General features: G+C 33.3%; 3 protein-coding genes across 19 annotated transcripts in view; 1 reads left to right on the top strand and 2 right to left on the bottom strand.

Annotated features, from left to right (window-relative positions):
- The window catches only part of Nab2 (Nuclear polyadenosine RNA-binding 2), a 239,919-nt gene that overhangs the window by 195,440 nt on the left and 20,468 nt on the right, over positions 1-24,011 (top strand). The window lies entirely within an intron of this gene.
- Positions 72-13,544, bottom strand: Gls (glutaminase). 7 transcript variants are annotated; one of them, XM_072003383.1, is made up of 12 exons: positions 13,168-13,544; positions 10,847-10,944; positions 7,636-7,671; positions 6,331-6,430; positions 6,119-6,261; positions 5,491-5,864; positions 4,922-5,202; positions 4,648-4,824; positions 4,257-4,417; positions 3,671-3,814; positions 3,216-3,356; positions 72-3,039 (listed from the first exon to the last, which is right to left on the bottom strand). In XM_072003383.1, exons 1-12 carry the CDS (start codon positions 13,258-13,260, stop codon positions 2,856-2,858), a joined length of 1,932 nt encoding a protein of 643 aa, XP_071859484.1. In that variant the 5' UTR covers positions 13,261-13,544; the 3' UTR covers positions 72-2,855. The 7 variants fall into 7 exon arrangements, with proteins under 7 accessions (XP_071859484.1, XP_071859485.1, XP_071859487.1 ...); XM_072003384.1 differs by having other exon boundaries at positions 3,671-3,796; positions 13,168-13,541; XM_072003386.1 differs by lacking the exon at positions 7,636-7,671 and having other exon boundaries at positions 13,168-13,542.
- Nkain (sodium/potassium-transporting ATPase subunit beta-1-interacting protein) lies at positions 14,803-23,924 on the bottom strand. Of its 11 annotated transcripts, XM_072004508.1 has the most exons (8): positions 23,704-23,923; positions 22,707-22,844; positions 22,533-22,613; positions 22,269-22,460; positions 22,131-22,191; positions 21,342-21,399; positions 19,195-19,263; positions 18,182-19,073 (listed from the first exon to the last, which is right to left on the bottom strand). In XM_072004508.1, the coding sequence occupies exons 1-7, from the start codon at positions 23,755-23,757 to the stop codon at positions 19,230-19,232; spliced, it is 618 nt and encodes a 205-aa protein (XP_071860609.1). In that variant the 5' UTR covers positions 23,758-23,923; the 3' UTR covers positions 18,182-19,073; positions 19,195-19,229. The 11 variants fall into 11 exon arrangements, 9 of the variants coding, with proteins under 9 accessions (XP_071860606.1, XP_071860612.1, XP_071860610.1 ...); XM_072004511.1 differs by lacking the exons at positions 18,182-19,073; positions 19,195-19,263; positions 21,342-21,399 and adding exons at positions 17,202-17,344; positions 21,743-21,776 and having other exon boundaries at positions 23,704-23,922; XM_072004509.1 differs by lacking the exons at positions 18,182-19,073; positions 19,195-19,263 and adding an exon at positions 17,202-17,344 and having other exon boundaries at positions 23,704-23,922.

Genomic DNA, 24,011 nt, shown 5'->3' with positions numbered 1-24,011 from the left:
TTTAGGTTCACTATAGAGTTATAAACTTATTTAGATTCGTCCGAATAGTCAAAGAATGGGAACAAAAGACATGTACTTGAAATATTTATTTCACAAGCAATTTAAGTATTAAGTACAATCATGGAGATGTACGAGTTACATATTTCTAAAATAATTTCTCCAACTCTTCTTCTTTAAACGCAATTTAAAACATTCTTACAAAATATTAATACAAATAATTCATCCTATTGTTGTAGCAATAAGATAAGAGAATAAAACATGATCGAATCGAGTGTTAATGAACGGAATAATGATTGTATCGATGAAAGTTATTGTCCACTTGTAAGTGAAAATCTAAACTTCAATCAGTTGGAGAATCGTATAATATGTAGGCAAAAAAAGGTATTTTATTTTTGCTGTTTTTACTTTCAACCGACAATATTGTTATCTGTATATATTGTTAATGTTACATTAAAGATTAAAAATACCCTCTATGATAATTCAATTTTCAACTTTTGGAATAAAATAATAATATTCGTAAATCTAATTCGTGATATCACGTGAATGAAATTAAAATAAAATATTCGATGACAATATTATGTATTTAATCATAGATAAAAAAGAATTGATTTTTCGAAAAATCAGTTATAATTTATATAAAATATGTTTGCTTTAGCGTAATAAAAATATAACATCGTCCAGTTGAAAGTAAAAGTCGCCTTTGCATAGATACCTTCCTAACATTAGATATCGTTATTGTCTTTCGTCCATTGGAAGAATATTTTGCTATACATTATGTATATATTCGAAATAGCATTAATTGGACGTTTGGAAACATTCAAATGACGGAGAATTCAGACCTTGAAATTTACATATTTGCAAAGGTAACATTTTTGGAAGATTTATTTCACGATACTTCTAAATATTAATTTTTTTGTTTTGCTTTTTACATTAATCAAGCTTATTTTGTTTTTTCCGACAGTCCTGGTTAACTTAAGAGGAAATAATTGACGCTCATTGTACGTGTCTTTGCTAATCTATTCGTTGAACGTGATTTTTCTTTACACTTATTAAGCAACGATAACTGCTCGAGTTTCTAGCGAATCTCCTGAATGAATTTAAGAAGCAAACTTCTTCGTTTTTGTATATGTATAGATCTTTCTCTTTCAGCAGTTTTTAGATACAATCGTTTAGAAATTTCCAAGTTTAGGTAGCATTATACAAAACAAATACAAGGAGTGTTAACATTCGTGCCTTTAATTACTTTTATTTCAAATTAAGTGCCAAACAACAGAATGCTACATAAACTGAAATGTTTGTTTAAATAAAAAATTAGATTTAACTACACTTTGCAAGAATCACAAAGAAATTTCCAATTTAAAGACGTATTCAGAACGATATGTTTCTCATCTGGGGAATCTTTCTTGACATGAAAATTCTCTTTTCAGGTAAAAGATTCCAAACAGACAATATCCCTGTTATCCATGCAGTTCATTCCACTTCGTGTCTTCGATTTTTACATATTCTTGCTCACGAGACAATGAAGAATCGCACAAAGCGAAATTTGATAAGTTTCTTACTCCCCTTCGCATAATTACCACTCTTTCGTCGACTTTAAGGCAGATTTCGAGGTAATTGACGAAACGTGACACTAACACGAACCCTTTATTCGGCAATTTGGATTTCAATAATTTTATAAAGCAAATAATTCACAGAAAGGTGAGTTTTTTTGAAAGTTAAATAATATCAATTTTCTGGACTTCCATTTTGCCAAATAAAGGGTTGAACATTTGATTGAATAAACAGACAGTGGTAAAATGTACCACCCGTACAGGAAGCGGAAGACGCTTCCGGTAACCACTTCTTGTTATTCTCTTCCTCTACTGATATAGAGATCCACGATCCTTATCCCTTTGACTAATAATTTTATATATAGGATACAGACAATCACAGTTCTGGTTTTTTCAATTTAAAATGTCATTATTAACAATTGTCATAAATAAGTCGTTTTATTCCAATATAATACTATGCTGATGAACTATAATATAACATAGCAATAAAATGGAAGATTAAACGAAATGGAACAGGAAATATTAAAATTAGTAAAGTATCAATTGCAAATTGATAGAAAATGATTGTTAGTTGTACCCAAATTTGGAACTTTTTCTTCTTGATATTCAAAGCATACACCGATGAACACGTAGGAACGAGTATCGTAGTAAATGAACGAAATGCTCTTTATACTGTTATAGAGATTATCATCGGTATACGTCACTTCTCTTGCGCAATCATTCGAAATTTAAATTAATACTTAAACGGATGACATTTACATATAAGTATATTACAAAAAAAAAAAAAAAAAAGAAATGAATTATTCCTTATCATAAGTAAGAACTAAATCACGTGAATAATACTGTAAAATTACCATGAACGTGCTAGCCTTCTATCGTCCAAATTGCTGCTATTTCATGAAATGATTAATTTTTAATATTAAAAATGCTATACGAATCGTTTCCGATTAAAAAGAGACAAAAATAATTAACATAATTCAAAAAAAACATTCATACATTTCTTAAAATCTATACACATACGCACACATTCATACAGAAAAGATCAAATAGTTAAGACACAAAAAAAGAAACGGCTACAAATATAATTTACATTATTTGAAGATAAGAACAGGATTATAATAATTTTGATTCTAGGCTGTAAATTCAATTAATCGTAAAAATAAACTAAATCAGCCGTAAGGTGTGTTTTTGTAGAAAAATAATCGATTCACTGTGATCTCGAGATCCTTCCGTCATTTTCTTATCGTAAGTCAATCATACCGCGCACTTTCCATGAAAAATATCCTATCTAAGGCTGCTATGATCTTATGGTATTGGTGTTTGCGCCGTTGATTCAGCTACTTTTCTTTGATCCCCCTCCTCCGTATTATTATTCTCCTTTTCTTCGGTTTCCTGTTCCGTCTTTAAGGCTATAGCGTAGTTGTTTAAGTATTCCACCACTTGCATGTGTCCGAATGTTTCTGCCTCATCGATCGGTCTTTTTCCCCACCTTAAAACACGATATCTTCATGAGAAATCGTTATTTTGTATTTTTGTATAAATTTGAAAATTAATCGAAAGACTTTAATCGAAAGATGAATTGATTGACGGGAAATTCATTGTAAAATTTATCTTCTTTATGGAAATTAGAGGATACAAAGATAGAAAGACTAAGACGCCACTTACCTGTCCTTAGGATTGTGAGGAACTCCACACTGTTCGATTAAAAATTCGACACAATCCAGATGTCCTTCGCTAGCAGCTAAATGTAGAGCTGTTCGACCATCATAATCCGACAGGGTCATGTCCATTCCACTTAATCGATGCCTGAAATTAAATATAAATACAGATTATAATTTATATTCGTATCTTTACAGGTAAGATTACGGCTGTTTATAGAGCACTGCAATCGCTAAATGTCAAAGAAATTTTTTAGGCAATTGAATATTTAAAAATTCTTAATTTGTAAGTGTTCCGATTGCAAATAACCGCTATAAATGATCAATAATTTTAATGATAAAAAAATATGATTGCACCGAAAATGTTCCAATGAGCGCGGCAGAGTTAAATAAAATACGTCTCAATAATAGCAAAGCTGAAGTATATTTAATATTAATAATCAAATAATTAAAGATAATAACCTTCTCATCGCTGTAACATCGCCACTGGCCGCGCTGAACAGAAGATTAACGATCGACAGCCCTTTGGTTTCGTATTTGTGTCTCCTCGGGTCTTTCTTATTAGTCGCGTGTTTCAGATTGTCGTACCTGTGATCATAGTAGGTGCTACACTAATCGGGACGGGATGGAAAACGACGGGACATTAATGAACACAGACGATGTAAAGAAGAGAGTAATAGGCAGAACGTGTTTGTTCGGGTTTGGTATGTTCGTGCAGGGTTTGCGTGTAGCAGGGGTTGTGAGAAAAGCAAAGGAAGGAGAACAAACAGTTTGATTAATGTGTGTTATCACTGATCTCGGTGGTCTTTTTATAGCATAAACAATCAAGAAATTTTTTACATCTAAAAGTGTACATCTAATCGTTTAGATCTCTCCTAAGTTTCGTGTGTTTGCAGCTACTATCGTTTCTCTTTTTCTTTCACTTCTTTTTTTATTTTTACAAAAGCTAATACGTTGTTTCTATTGTGAACGTTAGTGTGCAAAATGTAACTAAACGTAAGTTGAAATCTATGCAAGCACGCTAAACGAAAGTCAGTAACATACGTACCTATGAAAGTTGAACTCAGAGACGAGTTCCTGACAGAATTGGACGCCTCTGCAGGAGTTCCCAAGAGGATCCAATGGTGGAGACCACGTGCAAATACCCATCACGTTTGGTATCACTACCAAGAGACATCCTGACACTCCAGATTTCGCTGGTATGCCAACCTATTCTCAGTTACATAATTTATTTTCAATATTTATCAATAATAAGTTGCGAAGGATAAATTGATAGAAAAATTCAGAGGGAAAATAAGCATTTCAGTAAAAAATTGCATTTTCGCAAGATTTTCATTTTGACTTGATTTCTTCTCGCGGCTTATCTTATTAAACTGCTTTTGACGACAAGAATATCTCTTTCTAGCTTAATATCCTTCTTTAAAAAGGTAAAACATTACCTTGAACGCAAATTGGCCACTATAGTCGTACATTCCACAGCTGTGCATTAAACTCAAAACATCTCGAACACTGTCAGGCTTTAAAACTTTTTCTTCGGTGATGGGACAAATACCACCGTTGGCCAAAGTAGCTGCCATCACTGCCATTGTGTCACAATTCGCCTCCATGGAACAACACTTTACAACAAAAATATCATTTAAATATTTTCTCAACATCATTTTCCTCGTATTTTCTGTAGCAAGTTATAACGAAAGACAAACCAAGAGAATTTACCTGGAAATAGAAATCCAAGATTTCTTTTAGATTCGATTTATCGGGATAACAATTGTGCTCCCTCATGTAGAATCCAAGCGCGTAATTTCTGTCAGCAGCTTCCCGTTCCGATAAAAACACAGCATTGTTGAAGCCTAGATTCTCTTCGCCAGCTAGCCTCTTGAAGTAGTTCATTGTAAAATCGAATTTTTCGGCTAAAGTCATTTCAGGTTTGATTAGAGACTTTAGGAGAGAACAGACTAGGATTGCCCCAGCGTTGATCATAGGATTATGAGGTTTCTCTGCAAAGAATCAAATATTTATACATGTGTATAACATTTTATAACATAAAAATAATAAAACACGAAAATATCAAATACGTAAAACGATAGCAAAGAAACGAGAAATCTTAAAAGAAGCAATAAAGAGTATTTATAAAGCTAAGAAGAAAATATTCAAACTATAGTACCTATTATAATTTTTAATAGGTAAAACTAATTTTTCATTTAGATTTTATTCTTTAATTGCGTTCACAAAATTATAAAATTACATAAACATCTGCAATCTACGAATAATAATCTAAAACTTACTGTTGTAATCTAGCACCAACTCGTTGAAGTTTCGTCCGGATGGTTCCTGGCCGACGTATTGATGGACCACTTCTTGTCCCAGCCTATCTAAAGCGATCGCATAAGTCAAAGGCTTGCTGCAACTTTGTAAAGTAAACGGGATCGAGGTGTCGCCGATGCTGAATCTCTGCCCATCGATCGTGCAAACGGAAACGCCCCAGTAATCTGGATTCATCCTCGCTAATTGCGGTATGTACGAGGCAACCTTGCCCTCCGAGTTCGATTTGCATTTCCAGTAGAAGTCCTCTATGTGCTTGGTGAAGCCCGACCAGTCGGGGATAATGAATTGATGCCTAAACGCTCGCGAGATCAGCACTATGTTCGGATTTATAATTCTGAAATACAGTTGAAATTTTAGTATTAATTAAAGCTACTCATTTCGAATCATTTAATCTCGAACCAATCTAAATCTACAAAAATTTATGAACGAATCTAAGAAATCTAAATCTTCCGTTTCGGTAGATCTTTTTTAAATCATGGACAGTTGTTAGCAGAAACAAAAGAGATTGGTGGAATTTTTTTAGCAATTTAAGTATCGCGAATTTTTATTTTTTAAATAAATTATGTTAATTCGCCGCGAGAAAATTACCGTCTAAATTGTTCTCTATTCAATTTTTGAGTCTCGTGAGATACACCCTCGTGACCTCCGCACTTCAAGTGTTCCTTTCGTAAATTATCCGTGAATTCTTGAAGCCTAGGGTCTTCGTTTCGCAAACCGGTGGTCCTCAGAGCCTACAATTATATGAGAATGAAATAATAAATGATCAATTACATGAAGATGAAATTGATGGATATACTTACAGCCAAAAATTTTCCCACCGCTAGGAGGCCGGTATCCTCGTTTTTAAACATGTCGAAGAGGACATCTTCCGCGTTCGTCGCTTGATCTTGATCTCTAGTGCTGGAATAAAATTGGACGATTATTCATTTCATATTTGCGTAATTTTAATTAGATCACCGAGTATGGATGGAATTTGTAAAATAGGAGAAAATGCGGAAAATAGCAATAAAAATTCAAACTACCATCTTCTCAATCTACGTTGGTGCAATTTACTAGGGGGAAGATATAACACACTTACTATTGTGCATCCTTCTACTTATATTCTTGCCACATGGCATGCAACTTATTATCTTGGCAAAGTGACGAATTTACTTGACTTTGTAACATATATCTTTGCTTTTATCGATATACAATAATATAAAATTTGGGGAAGACATACTTCACCACTGTCATGCATAATTATTACTAATTATATAGCTGTTACAGTATAGTGGGGATTGTACCATAAGCTAGGATCTATGCCAATATTCGTTATTCGTAAACGTAACAAAACATAGACCACAGACACATTTGAAACTTGAATCTCTGTCTGAAAAGTTTCTAGCGAGGGAAGTTAAATTTAGTTGTGGCTATATCATCATCGATACCTCGACTAACGAAGTTGACGTTTATTGAATGACGTAATTTGTTAACACTAGTTTTTATTAGAAATTGATTAGATCAATGACACTATTTATAAAAAAACAAAGTTAGAAAAATAAGATGATAGTACATTTACTAGACGATATTTATGATAGATGATAGAACTTATATAATGACCCACAAAAATATTTGAACACTTATAGAAATCTTCTATGAATATATTACACAAAACATTTTAATATACATCAGTACTGTAATAAGTGACAGTGATGGTGTAATCTTAAAATGTTTTAAATAACACACAACGTATACATACCTGTATATAAATGTTCTCTATGGTAAATATTCATTGTAAGTGAGTTAATTGCTTTTAGGGAGAATATTGTTATATAATAGAAAAATTCGAGAGATTGTTGTTATAAAGTTTCTCAGAAAACTTAAATTCACTCTGCAATTTCAATCGTATTAAAACTACAAATCTGGAAGTTTATGGCAAATTATATCAATTCGAAGAAGCTTGACAACGGTTTATATAGATAGTAATGGTATTCAAGAAATGGGAAGACCTATTATCGCTTCAGCAAAGGAGAATCCAACAGCTACAATTTACAAAAAATGATTTGAAACGTTCCACATGTTGCACCATGCAATAGTTGACAGTAACATAGTTGCACAGTACTCACTACATGTAATGACTGTCATGAATGAAGCTGTACTCGCTGCAAAAACAGAATAAGGACAAGAGATTAAAAAGAGAATCGTGTCTTTTACCTAAGAAAACGCGCCAGCATCCTCCTCGAATTTTCACTCTTCTTTTCTAACCACATTGAACATGTAATTTTCGTTCTCATCGAATAGTATTCAGGGTCGACGAAGCTACTCATCGGCACTAACTCCGAATCTTCCATTGAACATTTATCGTTCAATTCTATACAAGGCATAACGATGTTCTGATCCGTATCCTTCATGTTTTAATATCAAGATTAAAAAAACTTTGTATGTAACTTGAAATTAATTTACTATTTCTTGCAATCCAAAATACTTAATTGCAGAATTATCCACCAATTTTTGTTTAAGCACTGATCAATAAACGATTCAAGTATTAATTTAAAAAAATCGATATTTCGAATTAATTGGCACACCGTTCCGCACGAAAGTCACAGTTTTGATCGATAACGTCGAATTCTACGATCTTGATGAACGTTCTCCAAACGGAAGATCTTTCAGAGGAGTCACGGACGATTCCTCCACGATTCTTATCAGGTTCGTTTGTACGAGATAACCGGAAACACGGTCTTATATTAGCTGGGAAAAACGACCCCACTGGAACAAAGGAAAACACGATCCGAAAATAGCGGAAGGTGCTAACAGGTTGCAATCTCCATGAGAGCGGTTCGAGTATGTATATTTTGGAGCAAATAGGTTCGGTACATTGAGATTCCGAAGAATTGCATAACTGCAAACAAAGATTGCCTACTATTTAGTTGTTCTGCTTCGTCTCTTTACTCATCTGCTACTGTACTTCATGTTTTCACATTTGCGCAGTATTTTAATATTTTCCACACCATTTCCACATCTATTGAGCAGATTTAATAAGATCTTTCCATTTTAATTTCAATTCCTACATATTCTATTTATTTATCTTCTCTAACAGAATATTATAATGAATAAAATGATAATAAATTAAATAATTAAACATGGAATTATAATGTATAGAGTAGTTATAACATATATAATAATAAGTGGAATTTAAATGAAGAAAAACAGAATTTGAGATAAATATCTGAAGAAATTGTGCAAGGGTATTTCTTAAGGGAATATTTTATACCGAAGAGCTTGTTCAAATTTTATGTTCGACGCATTGGTTGCATTATAGCACGATACGAACACGTGATTTACGCAAGCAAACTTTGAATGCTACATAATGAATCACACCTGCCGTAAACAGTTGATTAGGCTTAATTAGACCCACCGGATTGTCGAGAGTGACGATCGTGTGGTCAATAGTGACAAAAGCTTTTTAGTTCAATTTAAAGCCGACAATGCGAAAAATTTTATGCAAAGTTAAAGGTAAATAAAATATGCTTCCTACTTCAACAAATTAACTGAAACTTTCATAAATCTCAGATCTCTTTTTACATTATTGAAGACATTATATTTTAATTTCCTTCGAAGGAAAAATCATATCTTCGTATTTATACAGTGCATAATATAGCATAAATCAACCAAAAATCGTAGAAATCATTTAAAAATAAATCATATCGGGACAATCTTTTTAACTAATGAACATGATACGATATGGAAATATTATACGTATGGTATTAATTTTTGTAACAATTCTTACCGTAAGTACCTTTTACGAAAATGAGGAAATTCGTCTAGAAATGGTTCATAGAGGTCGAAACTGTCCATTATCTTCTTTCTTTAACGCGAAAAGCAATCGATCGAATACTAATCGTCCATTGTTGAATGAGAAGCTCTATTATCTAAATACGTCTATTTCAAACACAAGACACTCTTCTGCGAAGGATCGAGTTTCTCGAAAGTCGAGCAAAGTTCTGAGACACAACGAAGGGACATCCTTTGGAGTATTTAAATGGCCAGCAATGACGTTCAGACAATAAATTACAACCCATGGGGTCGAGTTCTCTGTGGTTCAATGGTTCTCAATTAATAATCAATATCATCTTTTCGATGTCATCAACTTACAAATTGAAGGAAAAGGAATTTTGAAGGAAGATTTGTAATCGAAATAATTACAAAAGAAAAAACGGGGAGATAACTGAAAGGCGACATTAAAGAAATTAATTTAAAGAAGATGTTGCAATTGCTTGAAAGATAAGAATACACAAATTATTAGTGTTACAGGGAGATTTAAATAGAAATGACAGAATCGATGGAGGAATAATTACATTTTTTTTCCTTTTTGTATCATGATAATTAACAATTCCACAAATGGAAGCGATTGAGAACCGCCAGTATCGATTACTTCGGATTTATTGATTCTCCATTGTGTTCCACTTAGTAGTACGGATCTATTTCTTCATTGTTACGAGAAACGATCCTCCACTTTTTATCTAAATGAACGAAATGATTAAACATCTGCGAAGACTATTGTACTCATTGGCGTGGTTCAACTGCTCTGACTTCGTTCGTTCTTTGAATTATGCAATCGAAACAGTTTCATTACACTATTTGCAGAGATATTCTCTTACGTATCACAACCGATGATTTCGAAACTAATGATTGATAAAAAGAAACCAGCGATTAACCCTTTGACAATAAAAGAAAATCAAAGAACTCGGAATGAACAATACATATTATGGATAGTTGCTTCTTTTTCGTTAAGACTTTCTGCATTTCTTTTTTACCGATACTCTCTTCGTGAAATTGTCTAATTGCAAAAACGACAAAATCGCGAATTAAAAAAAGGAATCAACTTTTGAGATTTAACATTGCCTGTATGAAATGATGTTCCATAATGTACATATCTCGTATAGATTTTGTATAGATTTTCATCGTTATGCCTTGCGAAATCTCATATTCTCTGGAGAACTTAATCTAACGTCGTAGTTTTCTTCTCGCGGTCGGGGCTACGCGAAATTCGAGAATGTCGCGTAATTACGTATCATTTTGCGCGATTAAATGTAACACCATTCGAGTCGTATCGCTCATTGTTAATATTAGTAGCTTCGTAGCAGAGAATAAATAACGAGAACGCGCGTTCTTTGAAACGAAACTATAACGACAAAACATAATCGAGTTGTTTAGAACTAACTTCATAAATAGATATTTTTTAGATTACTCTATAATTAAAAATTTAAAAAAATCAAGTGACTTGTTGTAAAAATTTAGAATAGAACAGAGGTAGAAGTAAGATAATGAATTAATTACCGTGTCTGTGTTCGTTCTAATTCTAAGGCACTTCCAAAAGCGGCATCCAAGTATTTTGCACTTCTTAGTTTCTTCGACGCTGGTACCGCCGCTCGTCTCTGAAATAATGTAGAAACTAGTTAGAACAAGCATGTTCGAAGAATATTTCGCTTTATTTTATTTTCTAATTTGTCACGATTTATTGGAGAACGCTTCGATTTTATTTCAAATTTGTTCAAATTTATTTTGAAACTTGTTCTTTTTGTTGAATGTTTTCATTATATAGTTCAAATTATCATCTATCGATATTTAATTTAAGTATCTTTAGAAAAATATATTGTAAACTGAATTTAAATTCATTTAACGTAATATAGAATTGTTCTTAAAAATTAGTATGATTTACTGCATCCATTCATTATTTCAGAATAGTACAATCAAATATATAAAATTCTATTCTGTGCGTTTGCTATTCTATTCTGTGCGTTTGCTATTCTATTCTGTGTCCATTTTTCCGTTTCAAAGTCGAATCCGCTTTTCCATTATAAAAGCGATGGAAATAAAAAGAGAAAGAGGCACAGTTCCGCTTTCTAGAAACCGGTCCAACGATCGATAAACAAATTTCGGGTCGGTAAAACGTACGAGGGGTGAAAAGTGCTGGTTGCCAAGCAATTCTGTATTGATTCTTCGATGAATCAACTACCACAGCCCTAAGCCGAAACCTGCCACGTGTATCCTTAATTCAGATCAGCAGGATCTGCATGAACGAGAACGAAAACAATAAAGGAAACGTACGATTGTTTCTACAGATGCTTCACCCATATTTTTCATCTGAATTCTGATCTATTCTCTGTAACTTTTAATCCAACTTTTAGTTGAACGATCGGAAGATGATTCAAATAATTGGGAAGCGGTTGCTCTTGCACTAAAATGTACCTTGTCTGCAAAATTTCTTACATAGTTTCATAGAGTTTAGAAGTTACGATGGATTTTATTAAATATATTATTAAATCTTAAATATTCTTTAAGTCGTACGAATCGAAAGTTGAGTTTCTTAATCTTCCAGGTTTTTCGTTTCTAAGGAAAAGTTCAAATACAAATACAAGAACAAATTTCGAATTTGAATTGCGCAAGAATAATTATTTGCAATTTCTTCTGTTTTCAACCCCTGTGAGACGCCTCATCTTTTCCATGATATTGGAAAACCAATTCCATAAATTCCACGTGACTTTTAGTCATATTAGATCAAATACTACAAATGATAAATAACATCAGGCGTATGATAGCTCGTTGACGAACATTGACATCAATTTATCGCGCAGAAATGTTAACACGGTCCAATTCAAACGCGTGTACTCCAAGTAGCCGTGTATTTCTGTCGCTGAAATGGACCATTGCTGTCACCCACGTGGATACATCGCGAACGAACAATTTTAACACACCTCCGTTTTGTTCGATACTTCTTTCCTTCGAACTGTACATTGTATGATTTTTGTACACATTTATACAATAGTATTATTTTTTATGCAAATATTCACAGAACGTTAAGATTAAAATAAAAGTAAATGTACTTTCTTGGATATATGTCGAATATTTTGATAAAAGAATATTCAATTTATTGCACTCTTTCATTTAGACTTTCGTCTTGTTTAACAACGTTCTATTAGTGATTGATCAATCAGCGACGATTCTCCCTCGAGGTCAGAAGCACCTCAACACTGTCTAATCAACGAATCCTCTAATCCTCTAGAAGATTCTGCTCGTGTCTTCTGAATACTTGTACTTTCCAAATTCAATTAGCGTAACCAAATATTCCAACATCCTTTATTAGCTTCGAAGACAAGTAGTTATAGAGTTTATCTAGCCTAACTCTACACAAAATAATCAGAAAATAATCAATGTTGAATGCCTCTGTTGTTCTCCAAAATCAGTTATCAGCAATTGAACATTCTTTCATCCTCTATCGAACACATATTTCATAATCAGCTGCAAAGTTTATAATCCTTTAAATATTCCTCGGTTCAGGTCTCCATAAAATTTTAAGTAGAAAGTAATCAGCCTTGAATACTACTCTTGTTCTCCGAATTCAATTATCAGCGACTGAACATTCTGTCATTCTCTATCAAATAAATATGAAACTCTACAACACCTCTTAATTCCCATGTCAGCGAAATCATTCGAAATAAATTATTAAATGTTCTCTAGTCTAACTCTCTAGTCCACGAAGCAATCGATGAGACATTCTCACGCCGTGCCAAAAAGCCCGAGCACTTGGCAATCCTCCAATCAATAAATTCATGAAGTAGAATCTCTCGGAATCTACTTGACCTTGCAATTCTTCGCACCTTATTGCTTGTGTGCAGCCTTCTGAGTCCGTTCGAGCCGACCTTGACGATCTTCAGCATTCTCACGCCCCTGACGATCGCCTCGCAGTTCATTCGAGCTGTTCGCCAAAGCAAAGCGCGACTGCGAAGAAGTAACTCGACGTCGATTAACTGGCACGAAGATTTACGTTGGCTGACACTTCCTCTTTCGATCTTCCTCTTCTAGACACACGTAAGTTCTCAGAAACGACGACACGAGAGACCCTCGACGTCCCGACAATAACGTGGTACTGAGGCAAGAAAGGGTTTTTTGCCAGGAGGGAAAGATGCCGGCGAATAGGGCACATGCGCGACTTCGACGCGGCATTGTGAAATTCACCGGAGTAAAAACGTTCATCTGCTGGCTGATGAGTGAATGGAAGTGATTGCTGAACGGGTTGATGCGAATTGGATCTTTTTGTGGGTTCGACGTGGAGGGTTCGAATCCCTTCCTTCTCTGAAAGCTGATTTGCATAGAAAGGTTCGTGGAATATGAGAATGGTACTTGGTAAATGTTTTGGCTGATCATTGATTCGTCTGTGATATAAAATGTGTTGGTCAGATAAGCATAGTGAAGTTTTGAAATTTTTTGTACACTTTTATAGATTTGTATATCAACGAGGGTGTTTTTTAGTTACTACTAAGTATGTTTTTGTGTTTTTACGTCATTAAAAGGAAATATTTCGTTGAAATGAAGACCTTAAAGAATGGTACTTATCCGAGGATTTACAATCTTGATTCTACATCTTAACGAACGCTTTTCTCTAATTTGGAAGTTCTCTGTACAATTAACACTTGCATGAAGTACCAGACAACGCAACCTTTTCCTTATTGAAAGCTAGAATTTTCATTTAATTCGCCAATTTTTATTCTTCTTCTTTGCTTTTGTATTAATATCTATTTTAATATTTATTAAATTTAATTCTTTATTTGTTATCGACAACTGTTCGTATTTTATCTAGATAAAGCTTTAAATCCATTTAAAAATCATATATGTATATCTATAGCACTTGTATATCGCTCTTTCATTTATCACGTCAAAAAACATATCAAGCAGACTCGATAAAAATAAAACAAGATCTTTGAAAGAATTTGGCTATTAAATTTATGTTTGAAAATAAAACTCCTATTCATTGAATCAAAATTATTCTTCGTTTATTATTGTCTTGCTATTATTGCTTCCTGTTATAATTGTACATTGGTGAATGGTAATAGTAAACGATGACAAATCGTGTACAATCCTGAGCGTGAAGAATCAGAAACAATATAATAAGTACAAGCTGGTGACGGTTGAGTCTTACGTGATTTCGTAATTAATTAAAGGTAGCTGCCCTTTAAATAAACTTAACATACTTATACGATACATTCTATAAAATACAGAGAGTAGAATTATACAATTGCAATACCGTGCGAAGGAAAAACGAAAAAGTGATTCGCATATGCAGAAATTGCAAATAATTTTGAGAATTAATCTTACATTTCTAATATTTAATGCTTATGGAACACGGCACTAATACTTTACTTTTTTTTCGATCTTAAAATGAAATTATTATTCAGATCGTATTCATAAAAAATTCTATATATAAAAAGTAAAATTTGTATATACGAATTTTGACCTATTACACTTGGTCCTGTCATTCCTTCTATGATAAAAATCTCTTATTATTTTATATTTTCCACTGCACAGTATCACAGTAGATCGACCTACCGAAAAGATTTACAAAAATAACGAATATTTGTATTTAATATTGCCTCGATTAAAAAATTCAGTTAAAATACAATCGTGTGGCAACAGAAACCTATTAAAAACTAAACGTTAAAATTTCTAAAAATCAACACCCTGTTCATCGACGCAGTATTTGAACATGTGATAAAAAAAGAATAAGACAACACATTCGTTGAATAAGAGTATAATAATATTTTTAAGTAATATATAATTAGGTGATCGATGAACCAAGCGTCTAGAGATTCTCGAAGAATAATAAAAATTAAGTACTTGGATCGTGTAAGTTGACCGCCTAATTAATTAAACCTATGTTGTACGACAGTCAGCGAAAGAGTTGAGGCAGTTTTACATTCAATATTATGTATTATTACAAGTATTATCATTAACTTACATCGATGTTTAATACTTTGGTTTTCATTTCACACGTCCTATCATCATCGACGTAGTCTATTTTGATTTTTCGCATGAAAAAATATCTCTTATTGCACTTATCATGCATAGAGCGTTTAAACACGTTTATGAATTCAACCAGTGACCATTTTTTATTTTTTTATTATATTTCATTATATATACGATTACAACACGTAATCATTTTTTTCATTTTCCAAATTTTTCATTAGATTGGTCACCGTGAAATTCACGATTTTATAGCAATCTTTTCTCGATACCTGGAAGACTATGACACGAATGGCGTCCAATATACATTGTAAAATCTCGTTTTCAGAAAATAGAGCGTAGAAAAATTAATGTTTCTCTAAAATATCGCGTAAACGTTTCATTTCGAAAGCTCGAGGTGAAAAAGGGTATAAATAAGGATGATTGTGTGATCATAGATCGATATTTACAGATGATTTCTCCGATGAAAAACAATTCAGTGTTATAAATAATCGTGTTAATAATGGATAGATAATTGAAAATAAAATGTCGTGGAGCAAAGAGATTTCTAAAAATTGTACAACAGCGAATTCGTATACTTTCACCTAACGCGTGAATTCTATTTCTCGTATAAAGGATATAATTTTTTATCGTCTCACATTGCAACTGTGATAAAGTCTTATCAAGGGCTGATATGTACGAGTATACGAAACATGACTTTTAAATATTTGTTAAAAACGTGAGTTACTGTCCTGAGATAAAAAGGCGGAGCTTAGAAATCATAGAAGATCGCTACGAGATCGAAGTATCTCTTCGAAATCTTTCTGAAAGTTAATAAACTTTAAAGATATCTATCGCAAAATATAACAAGATGCAGACAATTGCATCCATTGTTATCGAGTAAAGCTTGATCGATCAGAGAAGTAACAAATACTTCCTGTTTCTTAATAGTAACAATTACAATGTAAGAATATAGTAACTATAACTTATCGAAAAGTAAACCTATGTTCGTATTGGACGTTTAGTATCAATTCCCTTTAAAATTGAAATTAAAATAAAAATGAATAAAATTAAGTACAACGGTTCTAGATCTCGATCCTCTACAAGATCCTCTAAACAGATCTATACGATTCAAAATACTTTAGTTTCTCAATAGAGAATTGCAGAATTCCATAATTACATTAAAACTATCACAATTCGAAAAATTACACATTAAACGATATTACCATCAAACTATTCCCTTAAACAACTAAACATCCACCAAACGCAGGTTTCCAACCACCTCCCCCCAGACTTCTCAGATTACCGTATCCTGATAAGCAGGGGGTCCACTGAGAACAAATTGCCTCTGGCTCTGCCTAACAATATCCGTTCTATTGGGAACCTGAGGTGTAGCTCTCACTCCATGATAATTGCTATAACTCGACCTAGCACTAGCTGGTCGATTATTATAGATCTCATCCAAATCTTCTCCGTTTAAGCTTTGCGTACTAGTTTGTTGAAAAGTTGGATTACTCTGACCTTGCCACTGCATTGGACTCAATTCGTTTGGTTGCCAATTATCAGTAAGATTTCTGGTAGAGTTGCTAGCATCCCAATTAGGGTAACTCTGATTCGTATAATTGCTAGTGTTAGAATAATTGTTAGATGAATCTTGGTTCCATAAGGTAGGAGAAGACACAGCCATATTCACAGCTTCCGGCTGCCAGTTGGAGTTCCTATCTCTGTCCCAACTCATTGAGATTCTATCATAGTTGAGCGTGCCTTGGGACAATGAATTCACATTTTGATTGGTAAGATTGCTGGGCGTTGTATTAGCGTATAGACTTTCCTGGTGGTCCATGATTCTGTTCACGGGATTCTTTCTGCGTGATTGCCTTACAGAACTCCTTCTGCTGGACCTTCTTGTCCCGTCACGAGAGATCACCGATCTTCTTTTCACTCTGCGTGGAGTCATTGGCTTTGGAGACACGCTGTCGTCGTGAACCGTGGGCTCTGGCTGAGAGTACTCGATGCTGTACAGAGGCCGCGGTTGCTTTTTCTTCCGCTTAACTTGGGCTGCGTTGGAAACAAACGAAAAATCTTGTTAGTAGGCGTTCTGTTAAGGTAATTATTCAGTTTGCGCTTGGATACTGACGAGTTAATGTCGCAGATTGGTTTTGCAATAATTCTGAATGTAGATAGTTGCGGTGACTTTGAAAAAAAAAAAAAAAATGGAATATTAAATAGATAGGTAAATCTCGAAGTAATAAGTGATTAAAAAGTTACTATAAAGTTTAGGTATTAAATTTTTAACGATTCTCACTCCACGTTTTAACGAAGTTTAGACAGTAGTAATATTTTTATAGTAATATTTTCTAAGATTCTTATATTTGGATTTGTATACCAAGCGCAAACTGCAAAGTTAAACACACACTTTTGAGTCAAGTGACAAATATAGTTGCGTGTTATCGAAGTATCAATACAAATCTTCAACTGTATGAATGAGAAAAACAATCGAAGTGGTTGAATTATTACATGCACAGCGAGAAACACGCTCCCAACGCGATTCGATGGCTGATCAATGTTCATTTCTTTTTTAAATTTTCAAACGATGATGCGACTTTCACGTGATCTTGAGTAATTGAATTAGTTAGACTCTCTTTTAAAGGATCAGTCAGACCTAGTCTAAAATTGTCATTTATTTGTTTAACCAAATGGTAAATTATTGTGTAAAGATTTTGGATCGCAGTAATCCAGTAGGAAAGTACTGACTGAGAGACGAAAACATCGAGAATGAAAAAAAAAAATACAATAAAATAAAATAGTTCCCCGAAAACCCACAGAAGAATAGGAGAATGTTAGAGAAGGAGTGAAAGAAAAGAATGGGGGTTAATAAATAAAAAAGCAAGCAAGTAGTAGGCATTGCACGTTTATTGTCGCCAGTAAACTGCACCAAAAGTAAATTATATGATACAGTAAAATAAATTATACTATAAAATTAAAATCTACGGCCTTAACGAAGTACACAACGACACTACTGTACAAGCTTTCGAACGAAAAGAAGGAAAAGATAAAAGAATCTTCGATTGTACTACGAACAAACGTTTCAACGTTGAATCTGAAGTGACTCGTTAATATTAAATATTCGGCTAAATCCACTAGTACATAATGTGAAACGTTGTATTACTCTTATAAATAAATTACGTAAAAATACGTAAACGTAATTATATATATGTACAATATACATTTAATGAGCAATTTACTTGCAAAATACATTAAGTCAAGTATAACTGACTTAAAATATAATAGATGATTAATCATATAATTGTGCGAATAATATTGTATGCAATATTTGCAAAGTTATTTAATAAGAATTAAACTTAAAGTAATATATATCTTAAGTAACGCACAGGCAGTATCGTGAGTCGTGAACAAGGTCAGCTTTAGGTCCAATGAGATGTGATGAGAAAAACAACTCATTATTGTATAGAGCTATTTCATTGTGACAGTGACAGATGTTTAGAATAGGTGTATACCTGAATGTAGATACTTAACATTGAAAATTATGTAACTATCAGCATCAATTAATCACTGCAAAACGTAACTCTATCGTTTCTTCAGTGCATTTGTATATGCATAGCTCAATAAGCATTGCGTTATAAGTATTGTCTATTATCTGATTGCATTAAATGTTCATTGATCGATTATTGTGCGATTTTGATTGTTGACGAATTAACCAACTGTTTATCAGAACAGTGGAAACAGTGATATCTTCGTGCTTATTCATGATTTATATTCGTACCACCTGAAGAAACCAATTCTTGGTGAGTAAGCAATTTGTATATCTTTCTTTTCTCTTTAATGAAATTTTATATCTTAATTAAATTGATCTTCGATTCTAGAATATAAGCTTAGTTGTTAAATACCTGATAATTCTTTGAATGTTGTTTACTCATCACACTTATGATTGGACTAATATTTCAACGAGCCTTGATCTGCAACTCACAGAACATTCTGTGTAATTAAGATGCACAGAAGTCTATAATAAGAACATATTCTTCGTCACTTCAGATTTTTCTTTTTAGCTTCGACATATTATTAGACATTCTTTGATTAATTGATCCATGGAATGTCAAAAGTACTAATTCAATAAAAATTTATGAGGGAGTCTGTGTATATGGTATCTTACAAATTTCGATTATCTGTATACTTTCATCTACATAGATATGCAAAATGTAGCTTCATCGTTGTTTAAAAAAGAAGAATATAAAATAAAATATTCTATTGAACTTAAGAACCGTAAACAAGTATTAGCATGCACTACTAAATACTCATACACGTTTCATTAAAATGAAAAAGTGTTTCGCAGCACCTTATAAACACAAGTTCTTCACCATCATGATACAATAAGCTAATTTCAATGCAGTCTAAAGGTCTCTATCATAATGCTATCTCGTAAGCCAGGCCACGCGTGTCATCAAGGGAATTCTTAATAAGTACTATTCGTATAACAAAAAGCAAAAAAATATAAATAATCCTATATATTAGTGAACGTTTACATATAGCGTTTCTTCCATTCATGCTGTACTCTTTGTTCCCTTTCAGATGCAACGTTATTTTGTCTCGTATATTATGAAAGCTCATCTATCAAGCTTAGCTTCTTAAAGTTACAAGTTCGATAATAAAAAGATCGAATAAACATTTTCAACCAACATGATTCATAGTTCTATACGTATCACAGTGTATGTATTAATATAAAAATGCATGTTGTCTAATCCAACATGAATCGTATATATGAAAATATCTATGAGCAAATGTAAATAAAAATCTTTATAAAAAAAGAATTAATATAAACACGAAAAAGCAAACGATGCTACTGAACACACATTGTTTATTCCGCGTTATCAGTCGAAATACTTTAAAGACGTAGTAGAAATTATTAACCTGTTACTGTGATGTTAAACAACTGATTTAGGAAAGAAAAAGATATTCTTTCTAGACTAACAAGAAGAAATCAATCGGAGAAGGCACCCTAAGCTAGCTACTCTCTAATCGTTCTATCTATTTGGCAAGGATAGGAATTCTATGTAACACCTTTGAATTCTCTACAAAATAGCATCAAAATACATTTAACCTCAGTCCATATACTGTTTTAATCAATTCGAGGTCGACGATGCACTGTATACACCCTATACTATTAATCCAACGCAATCTCTCTTGGAAAGAATTTTAAGCAAATCAATAATTTAGAAATTTTCAGGAAACACTACACAAAAGTCGAATAGTATAAAAAGAAATGGGTGAAACATTTACATTATTATCGGTTTAAATAAAAAAGTGGTTCACTGTTCTGCTGAAATATTAAAAATAGTATCAGGTTTCTCAGGATCGTCTTCAAATGAGACCCCGACCTCGAATGGATTAAGTTAGAAAGAAATAAACTCTATATATATTTTTCTAATTTCTAACAATCTAAAAATTACTGGCATACAATGACAGAGGTCTACTATCTCTTTTAGACCTATTCTGTTTCTCTTGGTCAGTCACGTTCTGTTGATTCTCAATTGCCAATCTTGGATCTGAGTAAAACGACCGCATTGACTGTTCGCGAACATGATCGGTAAAGACTCTAGGCTTGTTGGGGGCTTTATTTTGCTTTGCTGCAACAGGTCGACATTTGACACGCGGAGATGCAACGGGACTATATTTGGACGAGTGCGGATGGTACAATTTGTTCTTTTGATACTTCAATTTAGCGGCACTGTCCAATGAATCGTATTCGTCGTACGGGGATACAGGCCTCTGTAAATGATCCAACGGATTCGAATAGTCGTTAGAGTAATCAACATACTTTAAGTCGCGACTGGATAGATTGCTTCGTTCAGTTCTGATCGTGTCATTTCTGAAGCTACATTTACTTCGTCCGGAGCTGTTAAATGTTTTATCGTTATGTTTTGGGAAGCTGGTATCGTGACAAACTGATTGATGAGAGCTAGCTGTGCCTGCGGGGTAATTTTGAGCGGAATTTTTGTGAGGGTGGGCAGGTGATGGAAGAGCCGAGTAGCTAACGTACATAGGATGTAACGGCGTGTGGCCTGCCAACCCAAAGTCATCACCTCCCACAAAGTCAACTGAAATATGACGTAGAATCGATTGCATTAGATCGAATTTTATTGTGTTTGTGACGTGAAGGTAGTGATTCTTTTTGATTAAAATTAAATTAGATGGTATATGAGTCTCATTCGAATATAGCCAATTTCACAACAGTTTATACGTTTGCAAACAATACGTGTTGTATAAAAGATCGAAAAATAAATTCGCGTAATATTCAAGCTTCAAAGATGTTATTTCACAGTACATTGAACATTCGCAAGAGAATCGATGAGTAATGATGTGCATGAGAGAAACCATTTTACTTCGTGCTTTACAAAAGGAGCAAATGCGTGCAAACCATGAATCAGGCAAAGCACTTACCAAAGTGGAGGATCAAATCCACCAATGAAATCAACTGTAACCGACAACCCTCTTTTCAAGCAATAATAAATCTTAAATTTATGTAATTAAAAAAGAAATATCCAGAATGGCTGGCACAATCTTTTTCTGTAGCGAAACATGTTATTCTGTATTATAAAAAGATTTATCATTGCACGTTTTACTTTTTTAACTGTATAAAAATAAAAAATTAAATTTTGAAAATTTTTCCTAGATATCGTTTGCCGATATCAGGAAAAATATTACCTAAATTTACCACCAAATAATATTCCAGGATAAAATAGAAAATAATTTCACTCTGCAAACTAATTCTTATGCTAAACTGACACTGGCATTAATCAAAACAGAAATTCTTGAGTTTTATACTTACAGCTATCATCTTCCTCCAGGAAAACCTTACTTAGACAAATACCACCTACTATTGCAATAAACTAAAACAAAAGAAATATTATTTTAAATATTGTAATTAGTACACTTTTACTAAATAGTGAAACTTAATGGTACTTACACCTAAGATGCATTGAGTAGATGCATGTAAAATTTCAACTACTTCATAATCTAGCACACAATCTGTCACGTTTGTAGGTCGGGCAGGTCTGAATAATTCTGGTTCAGTAACATCATAAATAGCTTTACAACCTGGTCCATTGACATGCCACCAGGAAAAGCTACCAGTACCAAGATTTAAAATATCACTATTCTAAAAGATTAATTATGATTAAAAATCAATTAAAATTATGAAAAGGAAATTATTTAAAAAATGAATACTTACTTTGTCAAGTACACCAACATCAAGGTAGAAACATATCATGAATATATTCCACCCTAACCATAGTGTATTCCATATACAATACTAAAATAAATTTAGTATACAAACAATTATTTTTGTTTATAATAAATATGTATATAAAAATATATTAAAGTAAAATGAAGGGATTGTACTTACTGATATGATATATTTAGGTCTATATTGAAAAGCTCCGAAAAACCCTAAGATTACAAATATAATGTTGAAAAAATTGACCAGTATCGGGGCCCACATAAAGCCCAGAAAGTCGAAGACCTGGCGCTCTACCGTAGTGATCTACAAGCAAAAATGAAATAATTCCAATTAAATTCAATAAATCAACAAAGAGTCTGAGTAGAATATGTTTGAATCTTAAAAGATTAATTTCTTTCATTTCTACCAACTCCTTTTTGTCTACAATCTTAATTTGCACCAATTGCTCTGTGTTCTAAATACCCAATTAATCTGATGGATCAAATGCGAGCCAGTGTTCATGAACCATTTAACATATTTTTTGCTTTCAACTAAGATACTTGCTTTAAATAACATCCCATTGTATTTCTACTTTTATCATATTCCATTTTAAATCTTTTAAAGCTCAATTAATTGATATTGCATCAATTAACACGATATTGAATTAACCGATTTTGTTAAGTTATCCTATTTTATATGCACTTACTGCATTTTTCAATTAGCAAAAACATCTCTATAGTGCAATGTAGAACTCTGTATCGGTATCGATGCGAGTCGACAAGAAAGCGCTTAGAAAGTAGTAAAAGCGGTGTTAAATGGATCGGTCAGTTTCTACACGGAGATCTTTACTCCGCGGAGATAAACCATGCGATCTATAGATCGATAAAGCGATGCGATAATCAAACAAGTGCGTACGTTACATCGAGCCATGATATCGTCGATAAAACATTTCGAATCGTTTACAGTTTATATCAACGCAACAATCCATAGACCAAACTCTTTAAACTCTTTATTTTTATTTAAAAAATACTCGATGATTAATATTTGTTCAATAATCAGAGTCTTCTCATAAGAATACCACGCAGTGACTCAGTGCTAGAGAAATACGAATTACGTGTGTCACAGGATGACGATAATTTTCTCTATGAGAGGACAAAAACATTTTTCCATCGAAGAAACTCACGAGTTGCAAGGTGCATATTGTCAGCAGGAAGTGCCTTCGATTACAAATTCCCATGTCATTTGGCCAGATAGATGTTTTCGCGTGCGAGGCCACGGGTATCTTTGATCACTCGATAGAAACGATCTCGTTGCACGTTAGCTGCATCACTGTGGCACGTTCCAATGCGTCGCCATGTTTCCTTGGCACTTGTTCCGTCCCTTTCTTGCGACCGACTGGTGCAAGTGACATGCACCGACGTATATACGAACACGATTTTGTAGCCAAGCAACTTGACTACGGTCTACTCGAGCCAGTTCCGTTCTATTGGA

Source organism: Bombus fervidus, chromosome 5, assembly GCF_041682495.2.
Source record: "Bombus fervidus isolate BK054 chromosome 5, iyBomFerv1, whole genome shotgun sequence".
Classification (NCBI taxonomy): Eukaryota; Metazoa; Arthropoda; class Insecta; order Hymenoptera; family Apidae; genus Bombus; species Bombus fervidus.
Note: the sequence above shows the minus strand (reverse complement) of the source record. Positions and strands in the feature narration are given on the sequence as shown.

Bases quoted from the DNA above. Each gene is read 5' to 3' on its own strand.
- Gls (XM_072003383.1), bottom strand. From the start codon at position 13,260: ATGAACTGCGAGGCGATCGTCAGGGGCGTGAGAATGCTGAAGATCGTC. The intron at 10,945-13,167 runs GTGCGAAGAATT...ACATTATTTCAG, and splicing joins GGCTGCACACAAGCAATAAG to AGACGAGCGGCGGTACCAGC. The intron at 5,203-5,490 runs GTAAGTTTTAGA...GATTCTTTGCAG, and splicing joins GTTGGTGCTAGATTACAACA to AGAAACCTCATAATCCTATG.
- Nkain (XM_072004505.1), bottom strand. From the start codon at position 23,757: ATGGGAATTTGTAATCGAAGGCACTTCCTGCTGACAATATGCACCTTG. The intron at 22,845-23,703 runs GTGAGTTTCTTC...TTTTGCTTGTAG, and splicing joins CAATATGCACCTTGCAACTC to ATCACTACGGTAGAGCGCCA. The intron at 22,461-22,532 runs GTAAGTATTCAT...TTAATCTTTTAG, and splicing joins ATGTTGGTGTACTTGACAAA to AATAGTGATATTTTAAATCT.